General features: G+C 43.1%; 1 protein-coding gene and 1 pseudogene across 1 annotated transcript; both read left to right on the top strand.

Annotated features, from left to right (window-relative positions):
• The first annotated feature begins 8866 nt into the window (after positions 1–8866).
• Positions 8867–14665, top strand: LOC125512315 (2-oxoisovalerate dehydrogenase subunit beta 1, mitochondrial-like). Its single transcript, XM_048677407.1, has 13 exons — positions 8867–9364; positions 9945–10056; positions 11546–11581; positions 11964–12023; positions 12373–12430; positions 12555–12652; positions 12894–12983; positions 13135–13203; positions 13285–13371; positions 13889–13984; positions 14079–14156; positions 14284–14370; positions 14464–14665. Exons 1-13 carry the CDS (start codon positions 9153–9155, stop codon positions 14497–14499), a joined length of 1119 nt encoding a protein of 372 aa, XP_048533364.1. The 5' UTR covers positions 8867–9152; the 3' UTR covers positions 14500–14665.
• Positions 14666–14919: 254 nt separating this feature from the next.
• LOC125512314 lies at positions 14920–21943 on the top strand (annotated as a pseudogene).
• The last annotated feature ends 3941 nt before the right edge of the window (positions 21944–25884 follow it).

Below are 25884 nucleotides of genomic sequence, written 5' to 3'. Positions count from 1 at the left end.
GAGAATAAATGGATCTTCAAGAAGAAGACTGACGCTGAACGGTAATGTTACTGTCTACAAAGCTCGACTTGTCGCAAAAGGTTTTCGACAAGTTCAAGGGGTTGACTACGATGAGACCTTCTCACCCGTAGCGATGCTTAAGTCTGTCCGAATCATGTTAGCAATTGCCGCATTTTATGATTATGAAATTTGGCAGATGGATGTCAAAACTGCATTCCTGAATGGATTTCTGGAAGAAGAGTTGTATATGATGCAACCGGAAGGTTTTGTCGATCCAAAGGGAGCTAACAAAGTGTGCAAGCTCCAGCGATCCATTTATGGACTGGTGCAAGCCTCTCGGAGTTGGAATAAACACTTTGATAGTGTGATCAAAGCATTTGGTTTTATACAGACTTTCGGAGAAGCCTGTATTTACAAGAAAGTGAGTGGGAGCTCTGTAGCATTTCTGATATTATATGTGGATGACATATTACTGATTGGAAATGATATAGAATTTCTGGATAGCATAAAGGGATACTTGAATAAGAGTTTTTCAATGAAAGACCTCGGTGAAGCTGCTTACATATTAGGCATAAAGATCTATAGAGATAGATCAAGACGCTTAATTGGACTTTCACAAAGCACATACCTTGACAAGATTTTGAAGAAGTTCAAAATGGATCAAGCAAAGAAAGGGTTCTTGCCTGTGTTACAAGGTGTGAAGTTGAGTCAGACTCAATGCCCGACCACTGCAGAAGATAGAGAGAAAATGAAAGATGTTCCCTATGCTTCAGCCATAGGCTCTATCATGTATGCAATGCTGTGTACCAGACCTGATGTGTGCCTTGCTATAAGTTTAGCAGGGAGGTACCAAAGTAATCCAGGAGTGGATCACTGGACAGCAGTCAAGAACATCCTGAAATACCTGAAAAGGACTAAGGATATGTTTCTCGTATATGGAGGTGACAAAGAGCTCACTCGTAAAAGGTTACGTTGATGCAAGCTTTGACACTGATCCGGACGATTCTAAATCGCAAACCGGATACGTGTTTACATTAAACGGTGGAGCTGTCAGTTGGTGCAGTTCTAAACAAAGCGTCGTAGCGGGATCTACATGTGAAGCGGAGTACATAGCTGCTTCGGAAGCAGCGAACGAAGGAGTCTGGATGAAGGAGTTCATATCCGATCTAGGTGTCATACCTAGTGCATCGGGTCCAATGAAAATCTTTTGTGACAATACTGGTGCAATTGCCTTGGCAAAGGAATCCAGATTTCACAAGAGGACCAAGCACATCAAGAGACGCTTCAATTCCATCCGGGATCTAGTCCAGGTGGGAGACATAGAGATTTGCAAGATACATACGGATCTGAATGTTGCAGACCCGTTGACTAAGCCTCTTCCACGAGCAAAACATGATCAGCACCAAGGCTCCATGGGTGTTAGAATCATTACTGTGTAATCTAGATTATTGACTCTAGTGCAAGTGGGAGACTGAAGGAAATATGCCCTAGAGGCAATAATAAAGTTATTATTTATTTCCTTATATCATGATAAATGTTTATTATTCATGCTAGAATTGTATTAACCGGAAACATAATACATGTGTGAATACATAGACAAACAAAGTGTCACTAGTATGCCTCTACTTGACTAGCTCATTAATCAAAGATGGTTATGTTTCCTAACCATGAACAATGAGTCGTTATTTGATTAACGAGGTCACATCATTAGTTGAATGATCTGATTGACATGACCCATTCCATTAGCTTAGCACCCGATCGTTTAGTATGTTGCTATTGCTTTCTTCATGACTTATACATGTTCCTATAACTATGAGATTATGCAACTCCCGTTTACCGGAGGAACACTTTGGGTACTACCAAACGTCACAACGTAACTGGGTGATTATAAAGGAGCTCTACAGGTGTCTCCAAAGGTACATGTTGGGTTGGCGTATTTCGAGATTAGGTTTTGTCACTCCGATTGTCGGAGAGGTATCTCTGGGCCCTCTCGGTAATGCACATCACATAAGCCTTGCAAGCATTGCAGCCAATGAGTTAGTTGCGAGATGATGTATTACGGAACGAGTAAAGAGACTTGCCGGTAACGAGATTGAACTAGGTATTGGATACCGACGATCGAATCTCGGGCAAGTAACATACCGATGACAAAGGGAACAACGTATGTTGTTATGCGGTCTGACCGATAAAGATCTTCGTAGAATATGTAGGAGCCAATATGGGCATCCAGGTCCCGCTATTGGTTATTGACCGGAGATGTGTCTCAGTCATGTCTGCATTATTCTCGAACCGTAGGGTCCGCACGCTTAACGTTACGATGACAGTTATTATGAGTTTATGCATTTTGATGTACCGAAGTTAGTTCGGAGTCCTGGATGTGATCACAGACATGACGAGGAGTCTCGAAATGGTCGAGACATAAAGATTGATATATTGGAAGCCTATGTTTGGATATCGGAAGTGTTCCGGGTGAAATCGGTATTTTACCGGAGTACCGGGAGGTTACCGGAACCCCCCGGGAGCTATATGGGCCTTAGTGGGCTTTAGTGGAAAGGAGAAAGGGGCAGCCCAAGGTGGCCGCGCGCCTCCCCCCTTCCCTAGTCCTATTAGGACTAGGAGAGGTGGCCGGCCCCCCTCTCTCTCTTTCCCCCCTCAAGGAGTCCTATTCCAACTAGGATTGGGGGGGGGGATCCTACTCCCAGAGGGAGTAGGACTCTCCTGGCGCGCCCCCCTTGGCCGGCCAGCCCCTCCCCTTGGATCCTTTATATACGGAGGCAGGGGACACCCCTAGACACACAAGTTGATCCTTGAGATCGTTCCTTAGCCGTGTGCGGTGCCCCCTGCCACCATATTCCACCTCGATCATATTGTAGTGGTGCTTAGGCGAAGCCCTGCGACAGTAGAACATCAAGATCGTCACCACGCCGTCGTGCTGACGGAACTCCTCCCCGACGCTTTGCTGGATCGGAGCCCGAGGATCGTCATCGAGCTGTACGTGTGCTAAGAACTCGGAGGTGCCGGAGTAACGGTGCTTGGATCGGTCGGATCGGGAAGACGTACGACTACTTCCTCTACGTTGTGTCAACGCTTCCGCAGTCGGTCTGCGTGGGTACGTAGACAACACTCTCCCCTCTCGTTGCTATGCATCACCATGATCTTGCGTGTGCGTAGGAAATTTTTTGAAATTACTGCGTTCCCCAACACATAGTTGTCATCGTACTCTTCTTCTTCGCCGTCTTCCATCATAACCCATATTTCTCCGTGCCTCGTCCAAACATTATAGTATGGCATGAAACCCTTGTAAAGAAGGTGGGAGTGAAGGATTTTCCGGTTAGAGTAAGACCTCGTATTCCCACATTCAGTGCATGGACAACACATAAAACCATTCTGCTTGTTTGCCTCAGCCGCATCGAGAAACTCATGCATGCCCTTAATGTACTCGCAGGTGTGTCTGTCAACGTACATCCATTGCCGGTTCATCTGCGTGCATTATATATAATTAAGTGTCCAAATTAATAGAAGTTCATCATCACATTAAAACCAAAGTGCATACATAGTTCTCATCTAACAACATATAGCTCTCCAGAGCATCTAATTAATTAAACCATACATTGAAACTATGTAAAACATTTCAATGCGAAAACAAATGCGATCATAATCGCAACCAAGGTAACAATTGATCCAACGGCATAATGATACCAAGCCTCGGTATGAATGGCATATTTTCTAATCTTTCTAATCTTCAAGCGTATTGCATCCATCTTGATCTTGTGATCATCGACGACATCCGCAACATGCAACTCCAATATCATCTTCTCCTCCTCAATTTTTTTTATTTTTTCCTTCAACAAATTGTTTTCTTCTTCAACTAAATTTAACCTCTCGACAATAGGGTCGGTTGGCATTTCCAATTCACATACATCCTACATAAATAAAATCTATGTCACGTTGGTCGGCATAATTATCATAAACAATAAATGAACCAATAGTTATAAAGATAATATATATACCACATCTGAATCATAGACAGGACGAGGGCCGACGGGGGCGGATACCAAAACCATCGCACTATATAAGATGCAATAATAAAAGTAAGAAAATAATACAAGTATCTATGTAAACATACAAGTAAGAATATTTTTCCTTTCAGATAGAAGATAAGAACAAGAGGCTCACCACGGTGGTGCCGGCGATGAGCTCGGCGCGGGTGATCGACGGCGGTGAAGAAAGGGACGGGGCGTGACGGACCGCTAAACCTAGACAAATATTATGGAAAATGGAGCTTGGAGGTCGAGCTTGGAGAGGAGAAAGTTTAAGTAGTGTGGCTCGGGCATTCCATCGAACACCTTGTGTGCATAGGAGGTGAGCTAGAGCACCACCAAGCCCTCTCCCCCTCGGCCAGAAAAAAACAGAGCAGTGTGCTCTGCTCTCACGCGAGGGGGTATATATAGGCACTTCATTGGTCCCGGTTGGTGGCATGAACCGGGACTACAGGTGAGCCTTTGGTCCCGGTTCAAGCCACCAACCGGGACCAATGATGGTGGGCCCGGAGCGAGGCCCATTGGTCCCGGTTCATCCCACCAACCGGGACCAAAAGGTCCAGATGAACCGGGACCAATGGCCCACATGGCCCGGCCGGCCCCCTGGGCTCACGAACCGGGACCAATGCCCCCATTGGTCCCGGTTCTGGACTGAACCGGGACTAATGGGCTGACCCGGCCTGGACCAAAGCCCTGTTTTCTACTAGTGTAAGGATGTGTATCATCTCTCTTATATAAAAATGGTGCAAGGGAGGCAAGTGGCGGGACAAATCTTTCACTAATAAAGATAGATAAATTGGATAATGTCAAATGTGTACGTTAGCACAACCATCTTATTGAGAAATAAATGCCCAAGATTTCCATGTTGATGGGAAAGATACACCAGAATATATGTAAACAGTGTGTAGTATGGGAGGCAGGTGACCAGATGAAACTTTCGTCAATAAATCATATAAATAAAGATAGATTGAGTAAAGATGAATGGTGGTAGGTGAGCAGAAAACATCTTAGGGGCCCAAGATTTCACGTTGATAAAAAATACTAAAATATATAAATAATAATTGCGAGTAACATAAATGAAAGCTAGCACACAAAATTATATAGACGAGTGCCAAAACCCCTATGCTGAAGGGTAGGACATCCGTCAGTCAGCAACTTTCGATTAGTAGTAAGTCACCGTGTATTTGAGGAGAATAGTTTGAAAAAGTGAAAGGAAACATCCAACAATTGTGATGCTTGCCATTTAGAAGAAAACAATGGAGGCATGGCCACATAGTATGCATTATACAATCCTTTTTGCTATCAATTTGTGTTACTACTTTACAAAGGAATGGATTTGCAATGATTTTGTTCGCATATAGCAAGTTCTAAAGTTCTAATGATCATGGAAAATTTATAGGCAGTTCACAGTAACAAAGAAGGGGAAAACCATTTCCTAACCATATACAGGGACACAAAAACATCACAAAACTGCAAGCATCACCTTATTACCTTAATCAAGCAATGGATTAATATAATACGTTGTGTAAGGGGCCTTACAAAGGCAATGTATTAACATAAACCATCATCAATATTATGCAAAAAAAATCAAAGTAATAGTTATCATTTTTACAATAATCCGCCCATAGCTGACAAATCACACACCACAACACACATAAATGAAAGTATATGGGTAAGCAACGTGAACATGTATATTGCCCTTAATTTATTTCTCTATGTTTCTCAAAGCTTGTAATCTATCTGAATACACGAGCTAGGATAGATGTATGTGTCCAAAAAGAATATGAAAACAAAAACTAAAAGATGCTGCAAAATAAAATATGTAATTAAAACTAAGCAAATGGTTTTTTTTTCTTTTGTAGTAAATCGGTACGTGCACACATGTAAAGCAAGCTCTCACATAGAAGGTGGGAGTGGATTGATAATGATGAGGCTGGATACATTCATCAAGGATGAGGACATACATTCATCAAAGATGAGGGTAGTCGCGACTAGGTCTAGAGGGGATGTCAGTGTGCAGAAGCAACGCCCACACGAGGGTGATGAGCTCACCGTTGTGCCATAGGCCCTCAATGTGACTCTTCACATTGTGTGATGGCGTGAGGTAAAGTATATTTCTGACTAAAACTCTGTTGGGATCTCCCACACCACCTCTTCGCCTTTGGTGCACTATTCATGGCTCCGTCCTCGGGATTATCTCCACATTCTAGCCTCCTCCACCAGATGATTTCCAAGTTCCGATCCTTGTCAAAGGTGTTTTGGAAAGTATCCGAACAACGACACAATAACGTACTTGGAGTTTATGACAATAGGACATAACCTCAAGTTATCAAATGGACACGGGGAGGCGATATTACCTACATTTGGGGCCATCCTGCTTGTCTGGAATTATACATATCAGTGAGTACAATATGGGTGTCCGGCGACTCACTAAGGCGATGGAATATTTGGTGGCCAATCTCGGCGGTGGTCTAAGATCGGATCTAATCAAGGCCTAAACTATGGCCCTGCTTCCATCGTCTTGGTCGTCGAAGTAGAAGTTGCACCCTCCTAGTCCTGGCACGGGTATTTATACCCAAGACCCTTTTCTGGTCTCTTGGTTGTGAACATATTAATCCTTTTTCTTAATCCTTTCTCTCTTGATCTCCTGATCATGGAGAACTCTCTCTCTCTCTCTCTCTCTCTCTCTCTCTCTCTCTCGTGCCGTTGGATTCTTTTTTTCTATAACCCCAAAACAACGGAGGGAGGGAGCTTGCTGTAGATGCACTTCTTAGCACACAGACGACCCTCTTTATTGGTAGGAATAAGGGCCTAAGCGACTTTGATTGTGGCCTGGTGAAAGTGCATTGTTCCCCAATGGTATCTTGGTGTTGATGACAATGGGCTTAGTGAGGACTAATGTCGTTTATCAAGTTTATCTTAGTACATTGGTTGTTCGGTGGTTAGGGAGATGGATGGTACCCTAATTCAAAAAGTAAAATGTATTATTTTTCCGAAGATTCGAAGGCTTTTTGGTTTCATTTGAGTCGTAGAAAAGTCGCACTATTAAGAGGGGTCTCTCCTGGGATCTATGATGGTGGGATCTACGATGGAACTCATCTTGGTACATTCCTATAGACATCCCCCGCCACCAAGATAGCCATTCTAAATATTTTCTATTTCCACCATATATCCTCTTTGGAAGATATATGTGTCACTTCAATTTTATCCACATTTAGGCTTCTTTACACTGTTTGAAAGTTTTGTGACCAACTTCCAGGAGCTTCGGAATCCGGTGCCACATCGGCGTAGGCTTCATCTGACTAACAGAGCCTTTGATATCAGCCAAAAATCACCCTACAAGTAGCTTTGGCATCCAGAGACCTCGGAACCGACCCCGGAATCTGGTGTCACCTCCAGCCTATGTTCTAACTTGACAGTGACTGGTATCAGCCGGAGTGTGCTCGGGAACTGACCTCAGAATCTGGACACGTCGGAAATTCACTTCGAAACTTTCGACTATACATCCGGGAGGTGTTCTGGGCACTCCAACTGGTAGAATTTGAGTGGCATATGCGCCACTGCCATGGCTGCAGGAGCCTGTGCGCAGCTGTCGTCTGAGAGAGAAAAAAATTAAATGGGAGACAATGAACAACAATGAAACTTGTATTACATTTGCGTGGCTGGTTCAAGAGAGAAAACCGCAGTGCAATGGTTGCAGGGAGCAATTATTTTTTCTTTGAGAAAAGACACCCCGAGGGCATATTACATTTGATTAATATAAAGGAAACAAAAGCTAGTACAATGGACAAACAACTGAATGTAGAACGACTAGTAAAAAAGGTAAAACTACACTGGAAATCATACTAGCCTTTTTGTTTGTTCGATTATACGTCGTTCGTCGAAGATTGAAAATTGCATTGAACAAACAGTAAAAGAAAAAGACACCTGCCAAACTTTGAAGACCGTAATGCGTAATCGACACCCGCCCTTTTAGCTGATATCCAAAAATCGTTGAAGCATCATCGTTGGAGCATGTCACCCAACTTAGTACGGGTACGCAATCCATCATCGCCCGTCCAGGGAGTTCATGAAACCGAATCATGCCACGGAACAACATGGTACAAGATGCCGAAACCGTCGCATCAATAGTTAAACCAATAACTCCCCTTGAAAGACACGCCGGCCGCCAAGATATAAAAAGAACCAACATATCTTGAGACACAAAATCACATAAGCACTTTGTCAACGCCGGACCAGACGTCGCCGAGGCATCAAGAGATCCAACAACATGTCATTACCGTCAGCACCTCGTTGATGGCCCAGTTCTTTTGTGCGATTCTACCAGAATCGCCCTACTTCCCAGCTTTTCCCAGAATCACCACTCCATATGTTTTTTACAATCCTAACTAATTAGATCTTAACTAGATAGGATTGTAAAAAAAATATAAAGTGACGATTCTGAGAGAAGCTGGAGAGGGGGCGATTCTAGGAGAATCGTTGAAAAGAACTGGCCCGATGTTGCCAGGGAAACAAAAACCTAAGAAAAAGAAAACGAGATAGATGGGTTTCCGCTCCTCTTACCGACCACCGGCCCCGCCGGACAGTGGAGAGGAGGGGGGCCGAGGCGTCGGCATGCAAGGAAGCTGCTGTTGCGGTGACGGCGGCGGCTAGGGTTTTGGTCTGGTGCGACGCATCAAAGTCTATCCGGTTGGGACGCTGTTGGGTAGATAAGGAAAAATATTCCGCCATGATTAACACGTGTTAATTAATCACGAACATGTGCATGTGTGGCCTGCGTGGCATGCCGAGTGCGTGCCTATCGCTTAATGAATGAATGAAAAACGTCTGAATCTCTCCCACCTCACTCATCCCTCCCCCTTGAGCTCTCTCTCTCTCTCTGCTCATCCCCAACCAATTCCTCCTCCACTTCCCAAGTCCCAGCGAGAACCACTGGTCGCGGACGGCGACGGCGCGCCGAGCAGCTGCCGGCCTCCTCCCCTTCCTTCCCCAGCCGGCCGGTTCTCCCACGAGCTCCAGTCCGCCACCACCCAGCAAAATCCGTCACCAGGCAAGCCGTGCTCATACGAGAGAGCGGCGGCGAAGAACCCGCTTCCGCTTCGTGAGGCTTCGATGGCCACGAGGGCTTTGAGGGAGGTGGTGGTGAGGAGGAGGGTCGGAGCGGCGGGGATTGGAGGGGGCAGGCGCTTCTCCGACAGCGCCGCCGCCGCTGCTGCTGCTCCGGTGGGGGCGGCGGATAGGGGAGACGGGGGAGGGGGGAAGGCGGTGAACCTCTTCACCGCCGTCAACCAGGCGCTCCACATCGCGCTCGACACCGATCCGCGGTGAGGCCCCCCGCCCCCGCCCGTTCTTGGTCCGCCATGTTGCTTTTGTGCTCTGTCCTGTCACAGGGATAATGGATTGCTTACGGACGTCAGGAATTGTTTTCTAAATTATTTGACAATTTAACATTTCTCTTTGTTTTAATATGTTCCGTTATCAACTCAAACTGCGAAGATCTCAAGAAAAAAGAAACTCAGATTGTGAAGAGGCATTCGAACGCCATGCCACTGTACTAGTGTTCCCAGTAGAATACAAGTTTTCAAAATAAAATAAAATAAAACAAAATAGATACAAGTTATTACCATGACTGTTGCATTCAGTTCGACCATACATTGCAGGGAAATGAATATGGTTTTTTGCTCGTTTGCTCCCTCAATTTGTTCGGACAGTTAATAATGTAATTTGAAGTGATACAGTTTTGTCAAATGACTGGACGAAGGATTTCTAGTTGTTTTGGACTATTGACTCTAGGAAAATGTGTATGAGAAAGCAATGACTTATCTGAACATTACGAGATTACGATCCATTTGTGTGAGTTATACACACATTCCAGTGAACTGAAGATGAGTTTCATTTTGACAGCTCTTATGTCTTTGGAGAGGATGTGGGTTTCGGCGGTGTCTTCCGCTGTACAACAGGGCTAGCCGAACGATTTGGGAAACAAAGAGTATTCAATACACCATTGTGTGAACAGGTGCATCTTTACTTGCCATACCTGCTTAAGCTTATGGAAACGCTACAGTAAAATGTGAACAAATTAGTGTTTACGGTCTGCTATGCTTGCCTACAGATTTACAGTTGAGTCCACTATACTGAACTTCACATAGCTTAGGTGTACTAGTGCACTGAGTCCTTAATTCAGCATTACACAAGTTCTGGAAAAAAATAAAAAACTATTAACGACATTCATACTACATGCATATATATTAATATCAACGTTTACGAGTCGACGAGTCTATGAGTCGTTCGAAGGTTGAGACTCATAGACTAATCGTGACTAGTCTAGACTACTGCTGGACTAGTCGACATGGTACTGTAGTTCACAACTTGCAGTAATCAATTACTAAAACCTAGTATTAATATGTAATATATACTATAGAAAGTGCATTGGAGCGTCAATTTGTCCTGCAGATTAGTCCAGTAAGCATATTTCCATGTTGGATCCTTGCTCCTAGTTGGCTTCTTGCAGGATCCTTCGATGGATCATATTGCTCATTGGTCTGAGCTGCAGCTGCTGAATACAGTACTTGAGATATTTCCGGCATAGGCATTGCACTTTAGACCTAAGGATCTTGAAACTGAAGCAAACAAAACGAAATAAAGAAGAGGGCAGGGCGAAAAAATCGAATCAAAGAAGGGAAGAAGAGAAGGGAGAAATTACTTTGCTAGTATGCTTGCTTGCTTACTGCAACCTGAGGGACGAGCGGATCCAGTAGCCAGAAGGCAGCAGAGGGAGACCGTAGGGCAGATCTAGGGAGAGCAGAAGCAATGGAGGGAAAGGGCCAGAGCAGAGGAGTGCAGATCCATGAAGAGCATAAGCAATGGAGGGGAAGGGGCAGGGTGGCTGGCTCACTTATCCCCTCCCAATCCCTAAAAAAAAAAAAATTGAGTCGAACGACTCAAGGTGCACGACTAGTCCTTCGACTCCTCGACTCGGCGAACTAGTCTACACGAGATTTCTAGTCGACACACAGAATGCGACTCATAGACTAGTCTAGCGACTAGTCTCGACTAGTCCCTCGACTCGTAATCAATGATTAATATATAGCAGTAGGATTTTCTGTGGCAAGCTATGATAGACACAGTTTTACCTATATATATAGGAGTAGGAGTAGGATTTTAGCGACATTTCATACTACATGCATATATATATATATATATATATATATATATCACTTTTTTTCAGATCCAAAACCAGCACACAACTCTGAAAACAAAAGTGATAGACAAAATCTGAATTTTGTACTATTCACAGTCTGATTTATCTTTCTTTTATGCAACTGTAGACAAGAATGGAGTTAAAATTGTGTGTCATGATAGATGTGTATTATTGTTCGGTCATGATTTGTTTTTGGTGACATTCAGATGTGTTTTGATGCATTATACTGCACTAATAAGCCGTAAGTGTGACTGTTGCATGCTATATACCCTGTCCTAACCAGCGACCAGTTCTTCTCAAACAGGGTATTGCCGGATTCGCTATTGGCTTAGCAGCAATGGTGAGTCAGATAGAAAATTGAATGTTTTCTTTGTAACAATATTTTTTAGGTTCCTTGATTTACCAATAGTAATTTGTTCATGATAGTTTTTTTACAAGTTCCACAGTTTCAAAAACATCTTATTATGATTCATGTCACTTTAATTTCTGGAGCCTAACGATTCCTTTGAATGGGACACTGGATATGTTATATGTGATTTATCACACATCATCAGTTTTAGTCAATTATTTACATGAAATAGAAACCTTACTGTCCACCCTTCGCCGAAAAAAAGAAACCTTACAATCTTCGCATCACTGAGTAACTTTTTGCAAGTCAGTGAATCACTATTCACTTCAATCGTCTTCCAATGGAAGCCTCATATTTATTTGCCAACATGCAGGGGAACAGAGCTATTGCCGAAATCCAGTTTGCAGATTATATCTTTCCAGCATTTGATCAGGCATGTCTCTGATTCCATTCAGAATTATTTTACCTACTAGAGTTCTTCCCTTATGGACAACAGACACTTTTAAATAGTTGCTATATGGACTGCATTATATTACTGAGTATCTCAGATGCAGGAAGTACCTTACCTACTCGTTGCCGAGATTATTGGAGCTTCTCTTTCTTAGTAAAACCTTTCTGCTGCAAGCATTTGCAATGCTTTATCATGAAGTCTGGACTCAGCATTGATACTGTTGCATTCTGTTATAAAACCACTTCAGTTCTTTCCTATTGCCAAGTTGACTGAATTTGTATAGGTTTATTCAATGTCTTGTTCCAACCTGTTCATACGACTTCTGATGCAGATCGTCAATGAAGCAGCTAAATTCAGGTACCGAAGTGGAAATGAATTTAACTGTGGAGGTAAAAAAGAAATCCCTGTAGAAAAAACTATTTTCCCCTTTGAAATGGATCGTTCCATGTCCCATGTTGATTTTCATGTTATTTAAGGTGAAACATCCTGAAGTTTTCATCCCTTATTTTCTAGGTTTAACAATTCGATCTCCATATGGTGCTGTTGGGCATGGTGGTCACTACCATTCACAGTCACCAGAGGCTTTCTTCTGCCATGTTCCTGGCCTGAAGGTTAGTCTGTAAATCTGAAATTCTCTGACCAGTAATTAATCATTTACAGTAAACAGTTAAGATACAAGTGGAAACCACATTGCCTAGTTGACTAAGAAATTTTATTTGTAAAATTAAGTAGTATAACAATATCAAGCAACATTTTCTGGTACTCCTGCTTGATGCTCTATGACATTTCTGAAAATTGTATATAGAAATTTCTGTTGTTGTTTCCTGAGTACTAAGAAAAATGCAATTTCAGGTTGTCATACCTCGGAGTCCACGTGAGGCCAAGGGACTGTTACTGGCCAGCATTCGTGACCCAAACCCAGTCATCTTTTTCGAGCCAAAGGTAGAGCAAAAATTTGAAAGAAGTTTCTCAGTTGGTTAAGACTCGTATATATCCATGTTGTAGAATAAGTGCAAGAGAACAGCTGATGTACAATATTGAATTGATTATTGTGGAATGCTCTTACAAGCAGCTTTCCTTCTCTTCTTTACAGTGGTTGTACCGTTTGTCTGTTGAAGAAGTTCCTGAGGGGGACTATATGCTGCCTTTATCCCAGGCAGAAGTGCGTATATCTCCATCCAGCATATATATTGTTTTGGTGATGAGGGAACCCAAAAATATTTATGCAACTTTTATACTTTAGGTGATCCGCAAAGGAAGTGATATAACACTTATTGGTTGGGGAGCTCAACTTGCGGTGCTGGAACAAGCATGTGAAGATGCTTCAAAGGTCAGTTATTCATGCTAGTTCTTAAATGCAAAATTCAGTTAATGCTTCCATGCCCAAAACTATAGAAAAAAACTAACATATTCGTATATTGCCGGTGAAATATAATTGACTAACCATTCTGATTTCATTTGCCTGAATTAACAACGGCAATTAAAGGTTGGAGCCACTTGATCTTGGTAATATATGATCAGCAGGCAGTTGGTAAAGCACTCAAACACTTCTGCATTTCAAAATGTGCATGCTAATCTAGGTCTAGGAAGACTGGTTGCATTTCGCTTTTAAGGATTGGTAACACCGATCAGCATAGAGCCCCAATTGTGACTACAGACGGCTGTCATGGCATAGCGATGATACCGAGGTTGTTTTGGTTATCCACACCATTTTAATGGCAAATCATTGCAAATGATATTTGTGTGTCTTCGTGGATGTTACCATCTTGATTCATTTGCATGTCTTCATTACCTTGCTCAGTGTTCCATAAACCGTGCCTAACTATCAGTACAATATTGAATTACAGGACGGAATTTCTTGCGAGCTCATAGATCTAAGAACACTAATTCCATGGGACAAGGAAACAGTCGAGGCCTCTGTCAGCAAGACTGGAAAGCTTCTTGTATGTTGCCTCTTTGGGCTTATTCGTTGCTCCATTGTCATTTTTTTACTTAGAATGCTCCATTATCAGTGAATGAAGTACTATCGCATCACAGATTAGTCATGAGGCCCCGATCACCGGAGGGTTTGGTGCGGAAATCGCCGCATCCATTGCTGAGCGCTGCTTCCAGAGGGTAGGGTACTAAATCTTTAAGCTGTTTAATAGAAGAAAGAGAAACCTCAACACGTAAGAGCAATAGTCACTTGGATAATCATCTGGAAGCTGACGTGGTCAAAACCGCTCAAATATATGCGTTGCAGTTAGAAGCGCCTGTCGCGAGGGTCTGCGGCCTCGACACCCCTTTCCCTCTTGTTTATGAACCATTCTACATGCCCACAAAGAACAAGGTATTTAGTGGGATGAGTGATGATTTGATCTTTGGCTTGGCTGCTTTGGTATACATAAAGCTCTGACCCTGATGTGTTGGTTGGTTGTTGCAGATTCTGGATGCTATTAAAGCAACTGTAAATTACTGAGGTTGGTGCAGGAGAGCAGCAAGCTGGTATATATTGCTGTATGTAGAAACTGCCATTATGTATTTATGTGTATAAGTGACTATATATTGCTGGTCCGTGGCGTAAATGCACATCCACGCACAAGTTTATCCGAGACTACACCAATAAAATTGCAAATATTCTGCAATTGCCAGTCCCTTTCTTCTATCTAAAATATTAGAAAGAAGTCGACTGCTTTTTCAGAGAGAGAAGAAAAACAAGTTAAATGCTGATGAAGCATTCCTTCTACAGAAAGCTGTCGTAATTGTAAAAAGAAATGGAATCTTGCATCAATACAATTTCATTACCGCAAGAAAATGAGGAAACCCCTGTGAATCGATAGGGCAGAGTGAAGATAACTCAGCAGGCGACAAAGATTAGAATCGCCCACACGATTTGCATGGTTCAGACAATCACGGCAGATTGCTTCGGCACGATCTGCCGCGATTTCCTGAACCATGCAAATCGTGCGGCAGATTTTAATCAGCGATAGCGCCATCTGTTTTGCCCGCAATTTAAAATTGTGATAGTTGATCTGCTTGCTCTTCACTGATGGGAGTATTTGGCACTGTTAAAAGTTACTGTCACAATGTACTTCTTTTTTTTGCGAGTGACCCTGTACTGTTTATAGTAATTAAACAGTACATGGTACTGTTTAATTAGTAGTACAGCAGTACTTCTTCACCCAGAAAAGAAGGAGGCGCACACCGGCAGCAATGTTCAGCTCCTCTGGATCTTTTACCAAAACCAACTTCTGATCGTGTCTGTGAAACCAACAATGCTAGCAAAAACAGAAGATACTGGCTGTAGTAGCTGACAGATTTTCACATTGTAAATGACTAAATGCACAAAGGCAAGAGGGTGTGATCGACTTCATTCTGCAACCACTGAAAGTGAACCGTGTTCCTTGGGATGGTTGCTCCTTCGCTGAAGGTGAACCGTGTTCCTTGGCATGGTTGCTCCTTCCACCCATTTCATAGTATACACCAGGATCCGCTTTGCCGCATTCGCCTCCCGGAGGCCCCCCACCGACCGTTCATGTAGGCGGACGGAGCGGCAATGTCGATGGTGGCTGTCAAGGCACCCCACGAGCACGCCAAGGATCAGACAACCATCACAATGGAGACGGCGGATCACGAGAGCTCGGCCGTAGATGGTGGGTGGGCGTGTACAGTTAAGTCTTCTTTCTGGGTATGTTAGCTGCGAGAATCTTGTTGTGAAGTGGTAGCCAACAGGACCGAGGACGGGATAGATTGTTGGGAACTTCCAGACACATCCCATGCTTAAGATGAAGTGATTGATAAGCCAAGAACACGAGGAGATGCAACATGTTGCTTGGGCAAGGAGGGGAGCGTTGTATGTGACCGGAACAACTGACAAGTGGCACAGGAAGAGGAGGTATATATGGCACCTACAAAGCGAAGGATATGTATCATCTCTATTATACTGGGCAGTAAAGGAGACAGGTGGCAAGATGAATCTTTCATAAATATATAAAGATAAATAGATACATTCAATAATATCGAATGGTGGTACTCAACACAAACCATCTTATTAAGTTTTTTTGCACGGATCTTATTAAGAATTAAATGCCCAAGATGTCAGATATGCTAAAATATGTAAAGAATGGGAGACAGGTGGCCGGATCAAACTGTGTGTCTGTGTGCACATATATAGAAATGAATGAGTTTGCAATGATCAAACTGTGTGTCTGTGTGCGCATATATAGCTATAGTTCTAATGATCGTGGCAAATTTACAGGAGAACAAACATAAAACTGCAAGCATCTGCCTGATAAGGGACCTAATTCATGCAACGGATTCATATGCCGCACAAGGGACCTTAATTCAGAAATGGGTTTACACAAATCATCATAAATATTTATGCAGAAATGCCAGTGATACTTTAATTATTATTACAATAAGCAGCCCATAGCATACAAATCACGCACCACAACATTACACGGTAAGAACATGCATATAAGCAGCATGAACACGCATGGTGCTCTTTATTTATTTCTCTATCTTGCTCAAAGTTTTTAATCCATCTCAATACATGACCTGGCACGGGTGTATGTGTGCAGAACAAAATATGAAAACAAAAACTAAAGGATGCCACAAAATAAAATCAATACATTGATAAATTGATGTACTGTCCAGACAGAGCTAATATACATTCCCTCCGTCCCAAAATAAGTGTCGCTGATTTAGTACAAAGACTTTGTACTAAATCAGCGAAACTAATTTTGGGACAAAGGGAGTAATTAGTATTAGCTCATAGTAATTGTTCAATCTATTGAAGGAAATCAATACATGCACACTCGTTCGTTCTTGATGACTCGTCATCAGCACACATGTAGAGTGACACCGGATACATTCATCAAGGACGAGGGACGTCGCCATCAGTCCTGGAGGCACTTTAGTCCTTTTGAGTAAGGAATTGTAGCATGGGCAGGCAATCTTTTCGATTCAAGTAATGCTGTTAGATTGGATAATGCTGGCATGGGCACGCCGGCAGGATAATTGCTGCAGTTCACAGCACGCCAGAAGGATAAAACCCAAACAGTAACACATATAGGAGGTAGAGTGATGAGCTCGCCAGTTGCCACCGGGCCGCTCGGCTTCAACATGGCCCTTCACATCAGGCCTGGAAATCAAGGAAGGAATAAAGAATGCCTCCATGTGATGAAAGCGTCAGGAGGATACAAGCCCTATATTAAGACTCTGGCTTTCCAGTTGCTTCAAACCTTCATGTGCCTTTTTCTTTCTTTATCTTCCTTCTCTTCTAGTGGGAGACATCATAGTTCATACAACGCACGGCTGCCTGAAACACAAGTCAGTACGTCAGCTAAATTTCTTGAATAGCTATAGCATGAAAACAAAATTTGTAAAAAAAATAAGAGAGGAGAAAACCTTCAGGCAGAGGCAATGTTTTACAAAATAAAATGGGAGCCTAAAACATTTATATCTAATATTATGTATGAGTATCATGAAAATGAGTTACCAACTTCTCTGAACAACTAGGTATAGTAGGAAAGCTCATAATCAGATTGTGATTACAATGAATTGATGAATATGTACAGATTTACTTAACAAACACTCCACATCCAAACAGGAATTGGAATTGGCTTTGACTTGATTCCAACTAGCAATTACTGCTTCGAGATGCTCTCAAGTTAGCAGCTATCATGCTCTGGTGAACCTGATGGTGCAATTACTGCAAACACGATTAACTCTTTTAAAGATGAAACTTCATCATAGCGTTACTTTCCGTGGATAAGTATCCTGTCTGACGGACGGTTTCTTGACTTTTGCTTTCCAGTGGTGTTGACATTAGGAAGGCCAATCAGGATAATGGTGCTAGACTCTACCGGCATGCTGTTAACTATGGCAATTAAGAGGATAATGCTGTTAACTGCAGCGAGGGACTGTTGTTAGATTTTACCGTCATGCTGAAGCATGCCTTTTTTTCATGTCTTGTACTAGGCGTCCACACATCATTTTGACTGGTAAAAAATGAAATCCACTCTTATGGCTATATGAAATAATGATACAAGTATATATAACTTGAACTACTTTAATACTCTTTCTCGTGCGAGATTTATTATTATTCATGACCTTTACAAGGGAATGGTAGCATCATACATAAGTTGGTCAACTAATTAAGGAGATAACATGACAGACAACAAAGCAAACAACCCAGACTTATCTTTCCTTTATATCCCTGTGACCACTAAACGCAGCAAGCAAAGAATCTGATGATGGACCCTGACATGCAGAAGCAAAGAATTCATAGCTTTTGCTTTTGAGAGGGAAAGCAAAGAGAAAAGCAAAGCGAATGCAAGGAAAGCAGCTAATGTGTTTCCCATACTAGCTAGCTAAACTTGTATTCATTCCTCAATACGTATGAAGGCTTGTGCCAGTGCAGCAATTAACCAAGGTAACTACACCAATCCTCTGTATGTGCATATCTGCAGATTGATTAATTGCTTCTCCAGATTTATACCTTCCTTTGAACAAAGCATCATGTTATAACTTCTCCAAATGACGGGGTTGATCTCGTGCTTTATTTAGGAAAGGAAAGAAGTTGGATCCGGAGAATGCTGTAGACTGATCTATGGGTTAGAGATTCCACGGAGCTGCTGATGTTTGAATGATTTATTTGATTCATCATGCCTAAACCAGAGGTAGTCCATCACACACCTACAACTTTCAGTCTGTAACTCGGTTTCATTAGCTAGCTACTGATTAGTGAGCTAGAACTTCATTAGTAGTATTCATTCCTAGGAACTTTTCCATTTTTAGTCATGCTGCGCCTTGTAGTTTGGAATAAAGAAGTAAAGAAACAAGGTTAAAGTGATAAACCTCATTTTGATATCTTTATTTTTTATTGAACATCGCAGGAGATCAATATTCAAGTAAAAAATATCGATGTTGCAGCAGGAGAGATAATTGGCATTTTGGAGGATACAAGCAAAGGAAATGTGATCTTCGTCCGTGGTTGGTATGGACTTGGGGCATCAGCAGCACTCAAGGCAGTAGCGCAACGTCTGAAATCATCAAAACAAAGTTTGACAGGGTTGTTCATGTGGATTGCTCGGTGTGGAAAAGCATGAGGGCCCTGCAAAAGGCAATCGCGGAGGAGCTGGAGCTTCCGCCATCGATGATGGCCATCTTTGATCAGCAGGACGAGGAGGATGATTTCAGTGGGATAGACCATGGCTGTCGAGAGGTGATACCAGATATCAGTACAGAAATCTTCAGAAGGCTTGCTGGCAGTAGTTTTGTGGTGATATTTCACAATGGAAGTAACAGATACATTGATCTGTACAAGTGTGGTGTCCCAGTACAATCATTATTTTTGAGTATTAAGGTGTTGTGGACATGGAACGGGAGGTTTCAATCCAAATACATAGATGTATGGGTTTGGGAAAAGGTGGAGCTGCATACTGATGTTGTTGTCAATTATTCTCATGATGATTGGATCCGTGATGAGGCATTAATGGAAGAGGCCAAGGAGATTGTCGGTTATATGGGTATTCCAGAGCCTGACATGAACCATATGATAGTTGAGAAGTGCTTCCAGTATGCCTGTTTCAATTGGTTCAGTTGGAGGAACTGGGAGAAGCATGTTTTCAACTACTTTGTATGCGATGGATTATACAAGGGCAAGGTGATAGCTCGGCATGGGGAGTAGCCGATGCTCTACAGAGAAACATGTCTATGGATTGGCTTCGTTTCCGCACTGATGATGACGTTCTTCGCTACCTGCAGTGCAGGCTTCATGACCGCTTGCTTTTGGTGCAACACAAGAAGGGCCTCGTACCTGATAATATTGGCATGGATCTTTCTGAGGCGACATCTATTATTACCAGATGGCGACATTACCAGATGGCATATTCCAACATTCATACAGCAGCATGCTGCGTGTGTTACATCTCTCTCAGTGCAACTTCAGTTTTGAATCGCCTCCCTTCCTTTGTTGCGGCCAGCTAAGATTCCTCCAGCTGAACAGCTGCAGAAATATCCCATCTGATACATCAAATCCACAAAGAAGACATGTCATGCTTCCAGAAGCTATGGGTGCTGCACCTTTGTTGCACAAACTGGTATCGGTTACTATCAGAAGAGATAATGAACTTTATGGCTGACCTCAGGGAGTTGCATGTAGAGAAAGTCAAGGGTTGGAGCATTGGTAATTTACGTGGAAGTTTTCCTTCCTTTGTCAAGGTCCAAGTAGAAGTTGACTATTTCTCTGCCATGGAAGAACACAGGCTTTTCCCGCCAACAAAAAAGGAATGCTACTTGCCTGACCTGTCTAGCGCAAGCTTCCTTAAGACAATCGAACTTTACAGTTGTGTTGGACTGGAACAAGTCGTCCCTGGTGTGCTGCCCCCATTGCTCGAGTCATTCACCTTCGTGGGTAGTTATTATGGCGCCAAGATATCTAGCATTTCCTTCCGGGGTTGTTCTCAGTTGAAGAGTATACTACTAAGAGGATTTCTACAGAGCCTTGAGGAGCTGGACCTCTCAGGAACAATAGTGAAAACACTCGACCTTAGAGAAGTGAGAACTCCAAAGCTCAAACGTGTCATCTTGCTGGGCTGCAAGAAGTTCTGTGCAATATTATGGCCATCATACGATAGGACAAATGATTTGGAGGTGCTGCAAATCAACACCATACAATCTACATCAACTGGACATGCTGATTGGGAAGAAAAACCAAGGGACCCTATTGCAGCTGTGGGATCATCATCTGTTCTTGTTGCTACTGCTACTGAACTGGGCATCAGTCGACATGTGTCCTTTGACTTTAAATGGTACATCTCTTCAAGGGATACAAGGATCCTTAGGTCGCTTGAACCAGTTAAAAAGATTGAGCACAGTCATGTATATATGGAAATAGGTTCATCTCCTACAAGTGGTGACAGTGAAGCTGCTCAAGGAATCTGGAGTCTGTGTCAGCCTGACAACTATTTATATGCAAGGGGTGTCTTCTTTCAAAGCGACCTGCAGGCTGGCGCCCGTAATGAAGGTGCAATCAGCTGGATGTGGGATTGCCCAGCTATTCCTACTCCAACGGCTCAAGACTTGTATGTTCACATACAAGAAAATCAGGAGATGAAGAGGGGATTACTGCAGCAACAACAAAGCAACATCAAAGGAATAAATATCGGTGCTGATTTACACTCTCGTTTTGTATTTAACAATGCTCGCATGCTTCACGTGCATGATAGCTCTTCCATCACTTGCATCACATGCCCGCAAGGTTCATACTGGAGGAGCCTTGAATGGTGCCGAGTCCAGAGGTGCCCCGAGCTGCGTACTGTCTTTCGTACTGCCCAACAAAGTGACGGTGGTAGCTTCTTCCATGAGTTGAGGACATTCTGGGCATCTCAACTCCTGAAGGCGCGCTACATCTGGTATTGGAGTGCAATGCGTGTGTTTTCCTCTGTAAACATAGTATTGTTGCACCTGGACTACTGCCCTAGGCTCATACATGTGCTTCCATTGTCCGAGTCTGTGGACACTTTGCCTTGCCTGGATACCCTGGAAATTCTGTGTTGCGGAGATCTTAGGGAGGTCTTCGCTTTGCACCCTAAGCAAAAGGAGCAGAAAGCTATACTGTTTCCAAAGCTAAGGCGCATCCACCTGTATGAGCTTCCCAGCCTGCGGCGCATCTGTGGGAGCAGGATGTCCGCTCCCAACTTGGAGACCGTCAAGATCAGGGGCTGTTGGAGCCTCAGGTGCCTTCCTGCTGTCAGCGGAAACAACGAGAAGCTGCCTAGTGTGGACTGTGAGAAGGAATGGTGGGATAACCTTGAGTGGGACGGGGTGGAAGCGAACCACCACTCTTCACTCTATATGAGCATAGCCACTCATCATACTACAAGGCCCAGCTGCCAAGAGGCACAGTTTTAAGGTGACATACATATGGCTCATCTCTCCTTTCACCGATAACTCAATTATAGTGCCAGCCAACATAATTTACCGTCTAATCTACACTATTCTAGTTCTGATATTATGTGTCTGTGGTGAATCAACCATCTCATTGACCATTTGTTTTTGCTGCATCGTAGGTAATCAGTTCCTTCCATGGGTCGATCTCTATGCGAGCGTCGATCTTGTCATCCTGTGGTGCTTCCTGGATAGCAGATGTCTTTCCTGCGATGTATGGTTTCATTTTGTTTTCCCTATTTCATCTTGTTTTGGTTGGTTTGGTTTGGTTTGTGCTTTGCGTATGCCCTGCCGAGGTGGAGCACCACTGCAGCAGCGTGGATCTGCATTGCCATGGTGTGGTGGTGCATCCACGAGTTTGGTCTGATTTGATTTGATTGGTTTGGTCAGCTCTGCTCAACTGAGCCACTGCGCATCAAAGTAAGCATCCATCATCTGGTTGGATAGATGATGTATGTTACAAGCTTTGAGCAAGATAGAAATGAATAAGAGAGTGCATTCAGCCTGGGCAGTGTGACTATGAGCACTCTGCCTGCTCAAGATGCTTACATGCTATGGTGCGGTGTGTGATTTTTCAGCCTGTGTGGTGTTGTGGTGTGGTGTGTCATTTTTCAGCTATGGACTGATCATTGTAATAATAAGAGAATTATTGCTCCGACTTGCGCATAAATGTTGGTGATGATTTGTGTTAATCCACTGCTTGATTAAGGTCTCATATGCAACATATTATATTAATCCATTGCTTGATTAAGGTTCCTTCTCTGGCATGCGTTTGCATTAAATGTTCTATTCGGCATAATGTTTTTGTGACCTTGTTATGGTTAGGATAATGGGTTTTCCTACTTTTCTGCTACTGTGAACTGCCTGTAAAGTTTACATGATCATTACAACCATGGACACATAGTTTATCATTGCACTCTCATCTGCATGGTGATCCACGCCCTTGGGTCCTAGATTCATTCACATTTTATACTTTGTACTTTTTTTCTGCTAGTTATTCGACCATGTAGATAACACTTATTTGAATTAATTTGCTTCTGTACTAAAACTGACATATCATTAAAATAAATATATTTTATCCAAAATTTACATCCTAAAAAAATGGTTTAACTTTGGTTAAATATATATATACAGATGAACTAAGTAATGTCATGTATGAATAGCATGAAAGCTAGGGTAGAAAAGCTCATAGCCTGGTTGTGATTGGTGTGAATTCATGAATATGTTCAGATTTACTTAATAAGCACTTCACTTCTGGAGTGCATATAATCCAGGATGCAACATTTTGGATTTCAGTTTATGAACCGGCTGCTTCACAGAAAAAAGGCAAATCGATGTAAAGATTTACCTAACAAGCTTGTCATTTCACATCTACATGCATGTGCTCCAGAATGCAACATTTTGTATTTCAGGGATAAATTATGTGGACCTACAAGCTACAATAGAATGAGTAAAAAAATTGCTTGTACCTGGAGAATATTGGTCGGTGGTGAGGAAAATAAAGCAGAGGTCGCGAGAGCAGAGGTTGCCTCGCAAGTGTGCATTCTTACTGCTCATCACTGTCAGCAGGTAGTGAGGACCTGCTGCTGCTACAACTCACGCCATCGCGTTCAGTATAGCCCCCGCATGCACTCGCTCGGCCGTTGGCTTTGCATGTTGCAGCTGCTTGCGGCGATGATTTGGGTCCACATGCAGTGATGCTTGGTGATGACTGCAGACGTCATAGATGGTGGCAATGCTGGTCGACGAGGCGATGGCAGTATCCACACACATAGCCTGCAGGGAGCACTGGCGGTTTCTGGATGGCAAGAGAAAAAGAACAGAGTGAAGGATCAAACAGACAATGTGTGCAGTACTGCCAATTTTCATTCATGCAGAGAGTTCTTACAAGTTGTGGTTGTGTCATTTCTAGAGACGGGGAAAACAAGCAAAAGATAAGGAAGTCCAATTCTCATTCGTAACGAGAGTTCTTACAAGTTGTGTGATTACTAGAAAATTAAAATAAGCAGAACATAGGTGAAAACTGAAGTTCAGTTGATGCATAGTCAGACTCAGACCACAACACAGCTACGAGTGATCTGCTTCTTGCTGGCATACACATGATAGGCTAATTTCATTTTCATTTTCATATTGGTAATATTCAAACAGAATGGAGTTATTCTTGCCTTTTGAAAAGAGAGGCACCAAGAAAAAGAAGGTGATTTCTCAATATCTGTAGCAGCCTATGAGAGAGGAAAAAAACTGTGCTACATTTCTGTATGCAAGAGCAAATCTCACCTCTTAACCAAACAACACAGCTCAAATCCTCAAAAGGACAGCACCTAGTTAAGAAATAGAGAAATTAAGAACACGATGGGAGGATGCTTCTCTGAAGCTCTGATTCTCTGCTTATCACCTTGGATACAGGGAGAGAGGAAGGAGGAGAACCATGTTGTTGTTCCTACCAGCAAAGAAAAACAGAACAGCACCCAGTTAGTATCCCTATTTATTTATTTATTTTTGAGAAATTTTCTTATCCAGTTTGTAAGTAACATTAAGTGTTTGTGTGATTGTTCATCGCCATGAATGAATACCCAAGTAGCCAACTAGCCTATTATCTCCTTTGTCGGGCAGTGACCAAACCAAAAGACAAGCAGGTTGCTACAAGCATGTAAATGAATACTACACACATGCATCAGAAATTGCTATGTAAGTAAATAAACACACCAACGAAACAAGATGAAGCACAAAATGAATGGAACAGGCACAGGTGCAGTTGCCAAGGTAGTCCTCATTGGCGGGTCGAGCACTGGTCCGCTGCCGTGGAGCCAGCTGCCAGCGCCCCCAAAAGACGGCGCGCAGAGAGAGACTTCCCTGCTCTCTCGCCTGATGCATCGCCTCCTCGATTTCAAGCCACCTCCGCCGGCTCGCCTCCCCCTCCTCCAGCAACTTTTGACCATGGATCGGCCAGCCGCACCGACGGTGACGGCATCAAATCCAGAGCAGCGGCGGCCGCTAGGCTGAGGAGAGAGTGACGACGGGAGAAAAGGGGATCTGCGAGTGGCGACAGAGCTAGGGGATAGAGAAACAAATCCATCTGAATACATTCTCATTGCTTATTTGATTCCTGGGATAGAGAAATACACGAATATGAAAAAAAACGCAGAATTGCAGTGACTTGTAAAATTGCAGCGACGCAGAAACGCAGAATTGCAGCGACCTTAATCAAGCAATGGATCAACACAAATCATCAACAACATTCATGCAAGAAGCCAGAGTTATAGTTCAATTATTATTACAGCAATCAGTCCATAGCTGACAAATCACGCACCACAACACAACACAAAACAAACACAGGAGCAGCATGCATGTGACTGTGAGCAACATGAGCAAGCAGGTCGCTCATACCGCACAGTCTGAATGCACTCTCATTTATTTCTCCATCTTGCTCAAAGCTTGCAACATGCATCATCTATCAAACCAGATGACGGATGCTTACTTTGACGCATATGTGGCTCAATCGAGTGGAGCTGACCAAACCAACCAAATCAAATCAAATCAAACCAAACCAAACTCTGATGATGCCACCGGCACACCATTGCAATGCAGCTACAGAGGCTCCGTGCCTCGGCATTGCACATGCAAAAGCACAACCAAACCAATCGAAACAACAGGAATCCATACAATGCAGCGAAGACATCCGCTGCGTAGGGAGCATGACAGGTTGACAGGATCGATGCTCATATCCCATGGAAGGAACTGGTTACCTATGGTGCAGCGAAAGAGCAGTTTTAACATGGTCCCTCTTACCCCCTCTTTTCACATGAGAGGTAAGAGTATAAAATAGATCTTAGCCGTTGATCTCATCAATGAATGGCTTGATTAACTCTTACCTTCTTACCTCACATGTAAAAAAAGGAGGTAAGAGGGA

The sequence above is a fragment of the Triticum urartu genome, chromosome 6 (genome assembly GCF_003073215.2).
Source record: "Triticum urartu cultivar G1812 chromosome 6, Tu2.1, whole genome shotgun sequence".
Lineage (NCBI taxonomy): Eukaryota > Viridiplantae > Streptophyta > Magnoliopsida > Poales > Poaceae > Triticum > Triticum urartu.
This window is presented reverse-complemented; position numbering and strand designations above follow the sequence as displayed.

What these genes read in the sequence shown, in the direction of transcription:
- LOC125512315 (XM_048677407.1), top strand. Translation starts at nt 9,153, where the DNA reads ATGGCCACGAGGGCTTTGAGGGAGGTGGTGGTGAGGAGGAGGGTCGGA. An exon ending in TCTTTCCAGCATTTGATCAG is followed by an intron (nt 12,024 to 12,372) that starts GCATGTCTCTGA and finishes CTTCTGATGCAG; the next exon opens with ATCGTCAATGAAGCAGCTAA. An exon ending in ACATGCCCACAAAGAACAAG is followed by an intron (nt 14,371 to 14,463) that starts GTATTTAGTGGG and finishes TGGTTGTTGCAG; the next exon opens with ATTCTGGATGCTATTAAAGC.